The 14,602-nt window shown below is 36.6% G+C and overlaps 1 protein-coding gene across 1 annotated transcript in view; it reads left to right on the forward strand.

The window, feature by feature from the left end:
• The window catches only part of LOC132101147 (latent-transforming growth factor beta-binding protein 4-like), an 89,120-nt gene that overhangs the window by 1,573 nt on the left and 72,945 nt on the right, over positions 1–14,602 (forward strand). Inside the window, exons 2-4 of the mRNA XM_059505862.1 lie at positions 2,572–2,642; positions 3,833–4,121; positions 8,000–8,202. Of these exons, the coding sequence (XP_059361845.1) occupies positions 2,572–2,642; positions 3,833–4,121; positions 8,000–8,202 (563 nt within the window). The remainder of the gene's footprint in view (positions 1–2,571; positions 2,643–3,832; positions 4,122–7,999; positions 8,203–14,602) is intronic.

Consider the following 14,602-nt stretch of genomic DNA (forward strand, 5'->3'; position numbering starts at 1 on the left):
ACGAGGTGCTGGAAAAAAGAGATCCGGGGCCAAGAAGAAAACCATAAACCATCCTTTTTGTATTGCACAAACGTATATAACCTTTTTTATATATAAAAGGTTCATTTACCATCTTTATTTTACAGCCTCTGCTCCCACTAACGTGTTAAAATATGTACAGATTCATTCACCACTTTGTTTCTGTTAAAACGGAGAAAACAAAAGAGCTGTAGGCCGAGAGAATGGCATACGTGTGCGAACACACCTGGTAAAGAACAGATGTTTTATTCTTCAGATTCAGGATTTTATATTTTGTGATAGCAAAACAGATTTAAGGGTATTGTTCGCCCAAATATGACAATTCTGTCATCATTTACTCACTTAGAAAAACCCATAAGACATTCATTCTTCTGTGGAACACAAAAGGAGATATTTAGCATAATGTTCAAGCTATTCTTTTCCATACAGTGAAAGTGAATGTCAATCGCGACGGTTTCACTTGGGTTGTATGCAAAAGAGCAGCTTGCGAACAACATAAGTGACTGAACAATGACACAACTTTCTTTTTTTGGTGAACTATCCTTTCAACACGTCCAAATCTTGGAAAAACAGTTGTGTCTGTCATAGCCATGTGAGCAGAATAAACACAGACATCTCTGATCACTATCGAGTCTTGCTCTAATGGCAGCCTCTCAGCTCTGTAAACATGTATCGTTTGTAAGAATGTATCGTTTAGGTGTCGACTCGCGTTAAAACCCAAACGGGGTATAAAAGTTGATGGCAACTTTTCATTCTGTCAGTGCTGAAATGTCCCTGTTTGGGCCTTATAGGGGTCAAAGTGTAGGGTCAAGGCCTTTATTTAGAGATCAGACACACAGAAGGTTGGTAAAAGGTCTCAGTGTTATAAGACATCTCAACACAGCTTCTGCTTAAAGGGACAGTTCACCCAAAAATTAAAATAATGTCATGACGTCATGACTCAAAAACAGTATGGCCTTCTTTTTATACATAGAATGCAAAAAGACAAATCATTCCAAGAATCAACTGACTTATGAGCATGCCAAGGATAAGCAGATTTCAATGTTGTAATTGAAAATCAGCTTTAGTTTTGTATGGCTTCAAAAGTCTTGAAATACAACACTCAAATCAGGACAGCTACCGCTAATTAATGGTACTTTTGCGTCCTTTATGAAGCTTGAAAGCTTCAGGTTTTCCTTTATGTTACATAAAGGAAAAAAGTCATGCATTCTTAAAAATAAAGGTTCCAAAAGTGTGTTTTTGTAAAGATGCCATAGAAGAACCATTTTTAGTTCCCCTAAGAACCTTCCAGAACTAGTATTTTCCTAGTGTGAAGAACCTTTTAATAATCTAAAGAATCTTTTTTGTTGTTGTTGTTGTTTCTACTATAAAGAACCTCTTATGCAATGGAAAGTTTCCATGAATGTTAAAAATTCTTTATGCAAATGGTTCTTCATGGGGTTTTGGAATGACATGGGGTTCAGACAAAAAAAAAAAAAAAAAAAAAAAAAAAAAAAATATATATATATATATATATATATATATATATATATATATATATATATATATATATAATAACATGCATATTATGCATTTTTTTCATTCTTTTTTGCATTTTTCTTACAAATGCATTTTGGGATCATATTTACAAGCAGTGTTTTAAAATGCAATTAAATGCATGCAACATAAGATGAACAGAAAAGTTGAAAGCTCGCATACTGATCCGGTGATTTTAGTTAACGCTCCAAATCTGCATGTGCTGAATTAGCTTTGGAAGGTTATAGGTCATTCTGACCTCCACATAGCCTGGACGGCCCATGCCAGCTCTGTCTCAATCGGCTTACGCTGCTCAGACAACAAGCCGTCCCTCGGCCTGCCAGCTCCCAACAGTGTCCCTTCAGAAGCCATACAATACAGGCACATACTGTAACTAATTAGCAAATCCCTCCCGACGCTACAGAGGGGTCAGGTTGATGCACGCCGGCCGTGAGTGTTTAGGATCGGGGCTTGTGTTGGTGTGCTAATTGCCTTTTCTCCCTGAAGCCGCTAGATAAACAGATGCGGCCCAGGCATCTGAAGAAGACTCTTAATTCAGCAAAGTTTACCCACCAGACGCGACTGCCAGCGCCACTGTGGGAAAAACAATATTTCTCATGTGCATTGGCACAGGGAGGACGGAGGCCCGACGAGGGGGGCGTCTATAACAAACTCGCACCCCCCTTCATTTTTATTCATCAGCGCTATTTGTCCAAGCTGAATGCAACACGGGGTGAAGGGTCAGCTTAAACCCAAGGCTATTCACTCAGTCCAATGCATCTTAAGGGGCCCAGGGCCACGGATTGTAAGTCTTTTAAAGATGTCCTTTCAGAAGTGGTTAAATTGTGATTATGCCAGACAGATTGATTTGGCGCGGAGCCTGGAAAGGTGAAATAAAAGTGAATTTTGAAGTTTATTCTGCAGTTTTAAGGACAAGCAGACTCAGTGCTTGTGCATTGTGGCAGAAGATGGGCTTTACTTTTTTAACAAGTGTCAAGCTCAGAGTTTCACCCTTGATCTCTGTCCGTCTTTCTCCAGGCCCAACGTCTGTGGCACCAGGTGCTGTTATTCATGGCTGGTCAATCCCAAAACCAAACAATGCACAAAACGTGAGTATCTTTCCAGGGCCATTCAGACGCTTTCATGCATTTTTATTATGCTCAAAGAAAGGCACAAACATATACGACGGCGCGTATTTCATTTAGTTGAAATCTTCTTCATTTGTCTGATTTTTCAAATGAGCCAGTGAACTGAAGTGTCAGCACAGCTGGGAGCTGTAACAACATAATAAACAGAAGGGAAGGGGAAAAATGTGGTTTCGCAATCTGTTTGAATTGAAGGCCCCCTACTGTCCAACACAATATTCAGAAAGGAAAGAGGAACCTTTATATATTATATTATATTATATTATATTATATTATATTATATTATATTATATTATATTATATTATATTATATTATATTATATTATATTATATTATATTATATTATATTATATTATATTATATTATATTAAAAAAGATTTCAATACATTTTTTTGTAAAGACTTGCCAATTGAATCCCTAAATCTGGTTATTTTTCATGTGTACTTCTGTATGGTTTTAATGGAGAGTATTGAGTGTTTTTTGTCATGCATTACGTCCTTTGTCTTGAGCAGATGATGAAGACTTTTCAAATCTGCTCAGCTTGTATGTTCCCATATAACACACAAACATATTTTTTGTTACTTTATATACAGTATATTCAAGTGTAAAATAATGATGACAAGTTAAGGTTGCCAAACCTGTACACAGCGTTCTTTGTTCCAGCGTGCAGCAGTTATTTGTTCAGTTAGGTAGTTTGTTTTATTGGTAGATTTTATTAGGCTTATGTGTGTTATATAATATGTTAAAGATTTTTCTGTATATTACGATCATGCATATTACTTTCAGTAGTAGAAATGTCCTTCATGTCTGTCCATCTGGATGTGTGAACTTTCTAACATTCCTCTGCTGTAACTAGGCCAAACCTCTGAATGGTGCTTGAGCTCTAGACCAGCATTAATCCAGTCCCTCAGCTTCCTCAGCATAATCCACACCTTCCTAATCCATATGTAGCTAGATTTACCAACTAATAACTAACCCCTTGACCCATGTGCATTTAAAGGGCCAGTGCAACATCAAATCTTTGACTAGAAATGTGTAGGAAAGTCACACTCCAGGATTTAATCTGGGAAATACTGTAGCTTGACATGTTCTGTGAAGCAGTAGTAAACCATTAACAGAATGACAATATAGTTTCTCTGTTGTTCTCTCACTAGCAAGATGTCATCCGCGGTGCCATAATAAAGCAGTCTGTAGTCGGCCGAACATCTGTCAGTGCCGTCCGGGCTTCCACGGCCATCGCTGTGAACACGCAGACGTCACACTGACCACGAGCTCCTGGTTTGAAGCACATCCTGGTCCCACGGTATCAATCCCTACCACGGCAACAGTTACTATGGTAATGCCCGCATCCACCACCATCCCTGGCAACAGCTCCACATCTCCCTCCAGTGATGCCAGTTCAGATACAAGAAAGACATATTCATTACACTGGCAGCCACCCAGGTGAGAGAACTCTTCATAACTGAGACTAATGTGTTTTACACTAAAGCGACTGCCTTGTAAAGCATGGCTATATTAGGAATGGAATATTTGTTTACCGTGCCTTTTTAATCCAGTTTGAAGTTAAAATATATTAACAGTCAATAAATACTTAAAGGTCACACTGTTTACGGAAAGCTATGTTGAGCAAGTTGTATTGCTGGATACAGTGTTTCATGCAGCGTGATGTTTATGTATCACCAGCTCTATTTTGTCTTCCTGAACACCCAGTATAACAGTGAAATATATGTAAGGGTGTAACTGTACAGGTTGTTCGGTTCGGAATGCATATAGATATATTTCCAGAAAATGGAAAAAGGGAAATGATGCACGTTGAAGTGTTAATCCGTCAATTATATATCCCATTTTAATTTTCCTGAGAAACTTAAATATGTCAATTAAAATAGCAAGCAAGTAAAATAACAATTAAAGTCCCCATTATGGGTAATAAAAGGTTCATATTTTGGTTTTAGGAGTCCCTAACAATAGGTTGACATGCATGCAAGGACAAAAACATTTTCATTGTCTTATAATATGCATTTATTTTACCTCAGTTGCTCAACGACTCCCAAACAATTCACTCAACGACTCACACCTAAATAAAAAATAAATAAATAAAATATTTACATATAACATTTTTCAATATTAATTGAAAGTTGGTGGAAAGCATAATGGCAGAATCTCAATTCAGAATGGATTTCTTCTCTCTTTCAGTTTGTTTACATTCTTTCTATAGAAGAAACAAATTGTGCATTACTAGGATGTGCCTACAGGGGGCACTGTAACACCTCAAATTCATATCTACTGTAATAGCCATCTGTCTGCACTATACCTCACTGCCAGCATATGGCAACACAGGACTTATATTCATACCAGTGAAACCAGCACATTCAAGAATCTCATTGTATGAGCGCTCTTTTTCCCACTTGACATGGTAGGTCAGAAACATACAGTACTAGATCCTGAAAGCACACTGGAGATTTATTCTTGTTTACCGAAGGCTTTTAATTCCATTCAGATGCTAAACAACTGTAACACCAGTATAGACTGATTTTAACTCTATTTTTTCTTATACCGAGACCTGAAGTAACCCTTATCTTCTCACAGCTCACTCTCCACCCTGAAATGAACAATAGAGCTATCTCTAATCTCACCTCATGTTTTGCCAAGGTGGATAATGTGGAGAAGAAGACATACTGATCGCCCTTAAACTGACATATTTATTGTGATTGGCTGCCCCACAGGCAGATGCTTCTTTAATGTTGTATTCAGATGAAAGAAGATGCAAAAGGCTCTGAAGAAAAGTGTTATGATTGGAGAGCCACACCTAATCTGATCTCAGATTGATTGGGCAATGAATACCATAAAGTTTAGGCGTCTTGTCCCTTGGTAGTCTCTGATCAGAGCTTTGATATTTAAGATAGATTGTATCTACACGCTGGAATCTGGAATCAAAATGCAGATAGAAAGCAGTCGTGGTTAAGAAGTGGTTTATTGGAAAGCCAATGGGTCAGTGGAGATGCACAAAACACAGGTCAGTTTAGTAATGTTAGTTAATGTTCTTAATGCAAGTTTGTTGGTAGATTAGCTATAAACATGTAGACATTTGTGAAATTTATAGAGATTATTTCTTCTTCAGTTTGAACTTTTATATTTCTGTTGTGCCTGTTCATGTGCGAGAATATTGCCTGTCAGAGAAGAATTTGCAACATTTGGGATTTTAAGACACTAGTTTTGATCCAATAAGATGAAACTAGATCTAATTAGAAATATCTTTGTAGTGTTGTCATGATACTGGAATGTCTAACTGTGATGCAATACCTTGACCAACTTCCACAGAGAATAGGATTTTTGACAATACCACAGGGAAATATTGGCATAAAATTAAGAACAAAAAATGTAAATGAATGTACATTTGACCATGATTAAATGATTTCCTTTTGAAACTTATTTGAGATTCTTTAGTCCCATACAATAATGACAGCAGTTTATTTATTAAAAATAACTGCAAGTCATGAGCTGCTCAAGTACATATGAACACAGTGCCGTGCTTCATTTTTAAACACGCAATGCAATGGACTATTTATTTATACTATATGCTACTGTGTATGTCTGCCCGCTTTTAGACAGAATAGAGATCATAGCTGGCATCTGTATCGATACTGCAGAAAATTAGTACTGAAACTGTTTCAAATATTCAGAATTAATATGGTTTGAAATCTGCTTTACTCTAAAACTAATACAATTTGGGTTTGTGTCCTAGTTTGAAAGATTTACTGCCTTCATGAGGTCTATCAGGCCCAATCTGCAGTGACCTCAGACTGTTGAGAAAGTTGAGCTGAATCTAAGCTTGGGAAGGAAGTTCCTGCTCTGTGGAAACACTTCTCTCACAATAGACTATTGAAAGACTGAATTTATGGGTCAGTTTCAATGATTTAACTGATGGGTTAATGCTACATACTCATTCTGTACTGACATCCTGCAATTTCCCTGTCTTTCAACAGTTTTATATCACATTCATTGTGTGAACTAGATTTGTCAGATAAGTCCTCTGTTTTTGAAAGTCCCAACTAAACCCAGAGAGTGTAATCGCTAAAACAAGCAAGTTCTGCTTTTATTTCCATGGCTTTTCTAGTCAGATATGAATGCTTACATTAGTTGGCTATGAAAGGTATGTGCTCTGCATATGTACAGTATTTTAGAAATGTTCTCTTAATGGTAGTGTATCATCACAGAGGGCCAATTTTATTAGCTGTTAAGTTTTTTTTTTTTCTCACAAAGCATAAAATAAAAGAATGGAAATATTAGTTCACCCCAAAGACGAGAATTTTACTTGCCTCTTTTATTGACAATCCAAAAAGAATATTGCACTTGGAACAATGTATATAATTTCTTGAATCAGAGACATGGTCTACATTTGAAGAATAGAGTATAAGATTGATTATCATTATGGTTCATTTTGCTGAAGCTCAGTGCAAAATCTAGGAGTCTCCCAGGGCTCTGTATTAGGACCTATCCATTTATCTTATTTCATGGTTTTCTGTGAATAGGGCTTTGCTCAATCATCTACTTTAATAGCTAGGGTGTTTAAGCAAAATGTGTGTGTGTGTGTGTGTGTGTGTGTGTGTAACACATGCAGAGTTGGGAAGGTTGCATGTAAAATGGGAATGGCCATATGCTTGTTTTATAGGCTGTTTTCTGTTGACCCAAGCTCACGTCAGCTTGTTTTCACTGTAAATGATCTCTGTTTAGGAAAATTAGCTCATGGCATGTTCAAGCTGAACCATTTGACTGTTTATGTCCAGGCTGTGGATTTGAAAAAGGGTTGGCACATTTGCATCAAGAGCAAATAGTTGTACAGAAACCATTGCAATGCAAGAAGAAAGTTGATAACTTTTGTCTGTTTGCAGTGGTATTAATTCAGTCCTTTTCATTATTTTAAAATTAACCATCAAGGACAGTTTGAATTCAACTCGGAAATTTCATGTATATATATATATATATATATATATATATACTTTATATATATGAATCAAAATGACATTTCCTACATAATGCAGTCTAAAGTACCATGGTTGGCGTTTATATGGTCATATGAGACATACAACAACTCAATCCACACTCGTTTTTATAAATATTGCAATTTACCCATTTAAAATATATTTTATCCATGTCTTTCCCTCGCAGAAACTGTAAAATAAATAAATAAAATAGTTTTTATGTTCTACTTTGCAATGATGCTATGCTAGGCTAACTGTGTTATTAGTGTGCTGCTTTTATTTCTTTTCTTTTCTTTTCTTTTTGCACTTTAAAAGGGTTTTTCATTTTGGCTTGTGTTTCAGTTTAAAAGAGGACCAGTCGGCCCTGTTAAAAAAAGCTCTGTCCAGTGGAACTGGTGGAGAGAAGATCACAAGTGTCATACTGAAATACATTGAATCAGAGCGAAGAAGACTGGAGTCTTTATCCTCTACCAGAGCAACAGAAATCTCCTGCACCAAAACCTTCCACACTCAACGCGGCCAGTTCACCCTCATCTACACCGCAGGTCAGTCCAAGCCAGCAGGGAAGGAGTTTGAAATATTAAATGCATTTGGCAAAATATTCACCTCATTTCCTTCCATGCAGAAATGAGATCCCTCTAAGAGTTAAACAGTTTCTCCTAAACATCAATGAGATTAGATAAAGAGCCAATGGAGACTTTGGCTTTGTCTCTTAAAATAAGCAAATAAGATCTCAAAAATGTCTTAAACATAAATCGTATACATAAGTCTTAAAAATCTTAAATCTTTGCTATCAAAAGTCATAGATTCCATTGTGATATCAAACTCAAAGGTCAAATGATCTGACCTGTATGTTTCACAGAATTTATATTGCGTCGAACAGAATCTCAACAGTTGTGTCATTTTATAGTGATTTTTCTACTTTTTGAAGCATAAATGAGTTCTACCAGAAAGACTCGGGAGATAAAACGTACGAAGCATACATTTATTGACAGCTCAGCAAGCATAATTATAAATTTCTTTGGCGGAAGGCCCGTCCATGGTTCATAATCCGAGGGTAGCGAATCTGCATTTCCTGCCTGAAGACGAAGGCAGGGGCGCAGCTGACCCCCCTGGAAGGTAAGGACAGGACCATCCTGGTGGTGGTGGGGAGGGTGGAGGTTGTTTATCACGTCGGCATCTGTGAACTCAAACATGTGTAAGTACGATCTTTTATACCAAAGTATAAAGACGTGATTGGATAATGAGGAAGGTAATTAGTGACGAAGTAATTGAGTCTTCCTGGCAGAACTTAGGCTAAAGCTTTCATTTATCAAAGCACAACCAGTGAGCAGTGCAGTTGTCCTCTGAGTGATCAAACAAACATCATTTAGCTTTTTGAAACTTTCTACCACTAATAACATTAGTATTAGTATATTAAACCAATTCCCATTGTAAATTTTAAGGCAGTAATCTCAGCCAAGGGTCCCGGGCCCACTAGGGGGCCTCAGCACACTTACAAGGGGCCTTCAAGATAAGCTAACATTAATTGAAATAGACATAACAACTAAAAATCCAGTTATTTATTAGTTTTTAATTCACTTCCTCGACATCTTGAAACTTCTGTGAAGAACTGGATTTTTCACGGTCTTGGAAAAACCTGGAAATATGAGGTAGCCTTAGTTAAAAAGTATGTATTTTAGACCTGAAAAAAGTAAAAGGTAAATAAATAAATGAATTATTTAGTGTATGCTATTTAAGTTGTAAATAAAGGTTTTGGACTGTGTTTGACAATAAAATACTAAAGTCTTTCTACTTCAAAAGTTAGTGCTTAATTCAATCATGTGACATTTGTCTTTTTTTTTGTGAAATGTACTAGCAATTTCTAAGCTTAAATCATTCCAAGTAAATATACTCATACTAAATATTTTATTAGTTAGAAAATCTGGAAAAGTAATGGGACAAAATGTCACTGTGGACTTGGGAGTAAGAAAGGTTAAGAACCACAGTTTCAAGGTTTATTCAGGTATCTGTGTCAACATGTTTACCTTTTCTTTGGAAGAATCAACAATGGTTTCAAATCAGTGGGCTTGAGAAGAGAATATCTTGTTTTAGTAATTTCGGCCTGTTTCCTGGTTTAAAACTTTTGTGCCGCGATAAGGTTTATCTGCCTGTAGATTCGGGCTGGTTTGCATTGAGAAAAGTCTAGATACAGCATTGAAGCGTATTCCTGCCATTGTTTAGCTTGGCTGAGAGGTGATGGTGCTGTAATTACTCAGGAGATGGATGTGGTGTTTTGCTAATGGGGACCCCCGTGTCTCCATGACCTCATAACACACTGGAACGACCCTCTGTGACAGCGCATGGGAAGTGTGAGGAGACTGACCTCTTTCTTACTCACACACACAGAGAGAGAGAGAGAGAGAGAGAGAGAGAGAGACATCTAATGTTGCTTATCTCTAGATTTATGCTCTTCAAGCTCTTGGATATGAAGCTGTAGCTGATAAGTGAAGCTCTAGGGAGTAAAACTTTGAGTGGCGTGTTACAGCAATTCCTCAGTCTGGTCCGGAATATTTTTGTTTCAGGTTATTCATGGAATTCATTTAATATCTATCATAACTAACTAAATATAAAAAAAGCAGGAAATTAAAAAAATGCAAAATGTAATTCATGTAACCAAAGAAAAATGTTATTATTCAAATTAAAAGTTTTTAGATTTTAGCTTTGTAGTATTAAAACATAATCAAAACTAAAAAGAATAAAAATGGACAAAATGCAACAAAATTACCACAGCAAAATTAAAACAAAACCAGAACATATCATATCACAATAAATCTAAAGTATTCACAAAATAATAATAGTATAATAATGATAAAAACTAAAACCATTCAACTAAACCAATAAAACATATTTAGTACTTGAAATAAAATAATCGATAATTAATGGAAATAATGTACTGCCAAGGCAACATTTCACTTTTTTTTTTTTTAAGTTAAAGTACTCAAATAACTAAAATTACTTTAAATGTCTATAAATGGTTTTTAGTTTAATAATACTAAAACATATTTATATATTCTTTTTTAAAAGAATGAAAGAAGAATTAAAAAAATTAAAAATGAGAAAATATAAAACTGAATCTAAAATATTCTCAAAAACTATAGTGGAATATAAATGATACTACAATAACACAGTGTGAGCTGAGGTTATGTAGAGTTCTCGGAGCTTTGTCTATACAGTTTTTCCCAAGCTGAGTGTGGCTTTATGTAATGAAGTGTGCTCTGCAGCCCACAAATATTCCCAACAGTCCTTTTCTAACACCAGTCCGGTCTTTAAATCCGGAGCCAGCATGTAAACAACCCCACAGAACCTCAGGGCTTCCCTCTTCTCTCTCCTTTAACTTCAAACGCTATAATACACCTTCTCCAGCCACATAACGTCAATGCTTATTGCCAGGCGAAGTGGAAAACGCTCGAATGAAGGATGTCGTCTCACGTGGAAAAGAAAAGAGCAGCTGCCAAAAGCCAGATCTCTGGAAATCCAACACTTAATGCCGGCTGAATCCAAGTTTCCACGCTGAGAGGGTTTGTAATGTAGAGAGGGAGCGACAGAAGCTCAGCATTCCAGCGCATGAGGAAACCACTTCTTCATTAATGGCCTATTTTTGCGATGACGAGTGAAATGGCACACTTTATAAATATTTACTCTCGTACAGCGAGAGCTGAATTCCCCTGGTGTCACACATCAGGACGATGAGCTCAGGACGCAGTCATATAGATCCGTTACACAATAGTTTGAGCCCTAAGCTCTTCATCAGGATTTTACTTCCAGTTTGTTTTGCCAAATATGAATGCCTGTGTGAGATGTTGTTGATAGTGGATTTTGGTGGATAGTGGAGCTTATGATTAATGCTGGTTTTCCCCAGTGTCTGTGCACTCATGTGACCTGTTCTTCTGTGCTTTTAGATTTGATTTTAGATTCCAAGAGCGAATGACAAGCTCAGAAATCCAAAAAGTCCCTCTTAAAACCAATGGCCTGAGAATCGGGCGGGTTTCACAAACCAAAACAGAGCGCGACATTCCGGCCCAGAACGCACATTTTCAAAAGAGAATAACTTACTGTAGTATTGTTTTTTCAGATAAACATGTCAACTTAGCATGTTTCTCAAATATCTGCACACATATTATGGCATCTTTATGCTTTAGTAGAGTCAAAAACTCTCTAAAATAGTAAATTATATTTTATCTATAAACAGGTTTTCTGTGAGGTGTAGGTTTATGGTTAGGGTATAGAAAATATTGTTTGGTCAGTATAAAAGTAATAGAAGTCTGTGGAAAGTCCCCACAATTCACAGAAGCAAACGTGTGTGTGTGTGTTTGTGCATGTGTGTGTGTGTGTGTGTTCCAGTACCGCAAGATGACATCATTTACAACAATAAGCTTACAAATTCAACTTAATTCCCAAACAACATGAGAAACAAGACCAGTTGCCATAGTAAAGCATGTTTTATTGCCTCATTAATATGTAAAACATTGACATCATGACAGAGCTGAACAGCTCCTCCCAAATGATTGATGGAGTCATTTTAAAGTAGATCATGGGAATGCTGTTGTTTTAGCTGTTTGTTTGTTTTATTAAGAGATACCTGTATATAATTGACTGTGTGATACTGTATGTGGTTGTTGGGCCGCAGAAGGTGGTCAGTTTGGGTGAAGTCATCCATAGATCATCCGTCCAGAGGAGTGCAGGGTTCAGTCTTCCCTACGGTAGCGTTATTAATTTATGGTCCCAGCAGGCCTGATTCCTGCAGCTGCGGGACGTGTCAGAGCAGCCACTCTCAGATACAGGTGTGTGTGTGTGTGTGTGTGTTTGGGGGAGAAGTCTGTTCTTTCAGCAAACAGCGTCTGCGCTTCAGGCTCCTGCGCTCAAAACAGCCCCATTTGTTCCAGATTGTGTGTAAAGTCAGTCTGAGTTATTATCAAGTTCACCTCATTTCTGCACATTTAACCCACGCTTTGCTCTTTCCTGAAGGAAAACTGCATTGCACTGATGTTGCTCTTTCATTGCTCTGTGATGTTTCATCTGATATATTTCTATTTCATGTAAAAACAAGTAAACAAACAAACAAACAAAAAAACTTATATGTGTAAATATATTTTCTACCAATTTATTTGTAGCCATTTATGTTGAATATATATACAAATAGAAATGTATGCTTTATAAGCATTTAAAAATATATATTTGCCCTCCATATATTTTAATCCAATAAAATACATTCACATAATCTCACATTTGAAGAAAATGTTTTGTGCATAAACATTTTAAAAATGTGAACATATAGAGCATTTTAAATAAATAAATACATGTATGTGTAATGTAATGTAAGAAACATATTTAACAATGGCCAAAATAATTATGGCTCTTTTTTTAATCTCTAGTAGGCTATTCTGTCCACAATTTGTTTGTATCAACTTTATATTAACTTAGCTTCGTTGTTTACATACTGTATATTTAGTACATATTTAAAGCATATTTTGGCAGAAAAAAAAAAAATATATATATATATATACACACATACATGTATAAACACACACACACACACAAACAAAGGTGTGTTTTTTTTTTTTTGCACATTTGTCACACTTAAAAGATTCAGATCATCAAATGAATTTTTATCTTACACAAAGATAATGCAAGTAAAAACAAAATGCAGTTTTAAAATGATGATTTCATTTATTAAGGGAAAAAAGCTGTCCAATCCTGCATGGCCCTGTGTGAAAAAGTAATTGCCCCCTCCTGTTAAATCATGAAAGAAATGTGATTAAGCACATTATTTTAGAAAGCTGAGTTAAATATCACTAGCCACACCCAAACCTGATTACTACCAGACATGTTGAACCAACAAATCACTTAAATAGAAGTGAAGCTTGCTTAAAGAGCAACACATCATGCTGCGATCTAAAGAAGTTCAAGAACAGATGCGAAACAAAAAGGTTGACATGCATCAGTCTGGAAAGGGTTATAAAGCCATTTCTAAGGCTTTGGGGATCCAGCAAACCACAGTCAGAGCCATTATCCACAAATGGAGAAAACTTTGAACAGTGGTGAACCTTCCCTGGAGTGGCCGGCCTACCAAAATTACTCCAAGAGCGCAACAACGACTCATCCAGGAGGTCATAAAGAACCCAGAACAACATCTAAAGACCTGCAGGCCTCACTCGCCTCAATTAAGGTTAGTGTTCATGATTCAACATTAAGAAAAAGAATGGCATCCATGGGAGAGTTACAAGCCAAGGGGCTGCTTGACTTGACATAACTGATGGAAGCATGTATTCTGCAGTCTATCAGAAAATCCTGAAGGAGAATGTGTGGCCATTAGTTTGTGACCTCAAGCTCAAACACACTTGGGATATGCAGCAGAACAATGATATCAAACACACCAGCAAGTCCACCTCTGAATGGCTCAAGAAAAACAAAATTAAGGTTTTGGAGTGGCCAAATCAATGTCTGGACTTAAATCCGATTGAGATGCTGTGGCATGACCTTAAACAGTCCTTACAGGCTCGAAAACCATCCAGTGTGGCTGAATTAAAACAATTCTCTAAAGAAGAGTGTGCCAGAATTCCTCCACAGGGATGTGAAAGACTCATTGCCAGTTATCACAAACGCGTGATTGCAGTTGATGCAACAAAGCGTGGCAAAACCAGGTATTAGATTTAGGGGGCAATTACTTTTTCACATAGGGTCAGGCAGGTTTAGACAGTTTTTTTTTCTTCATAAATGAAAATCATGATTTCAAAACTGCATTTTTATATTTACTCAGGTTATCACTGAGTAATATTAAAATTTGTTTGATCCGAATCATTCAAGTGTGACATATGCAAAAAAAAATTAAAACAGGAAGGGGCAAAGACTTTTTCACACCATGGTGTGTGTATGTGTATATATATTCCCTTTGGCATAAACTCC

This window comes from Carassius carassius, chromosome 23, assembly GCF_963082965.1.
Source record: "Carassius carassius chromosome 23, fCarCar2.1, whole genome shotgun sequence".
NCBI lineage: Eukaryota > Metazoa > Chordata > Actinopteri > Cypriniformes > Cyprinidae > Carassius > Carassius carassius.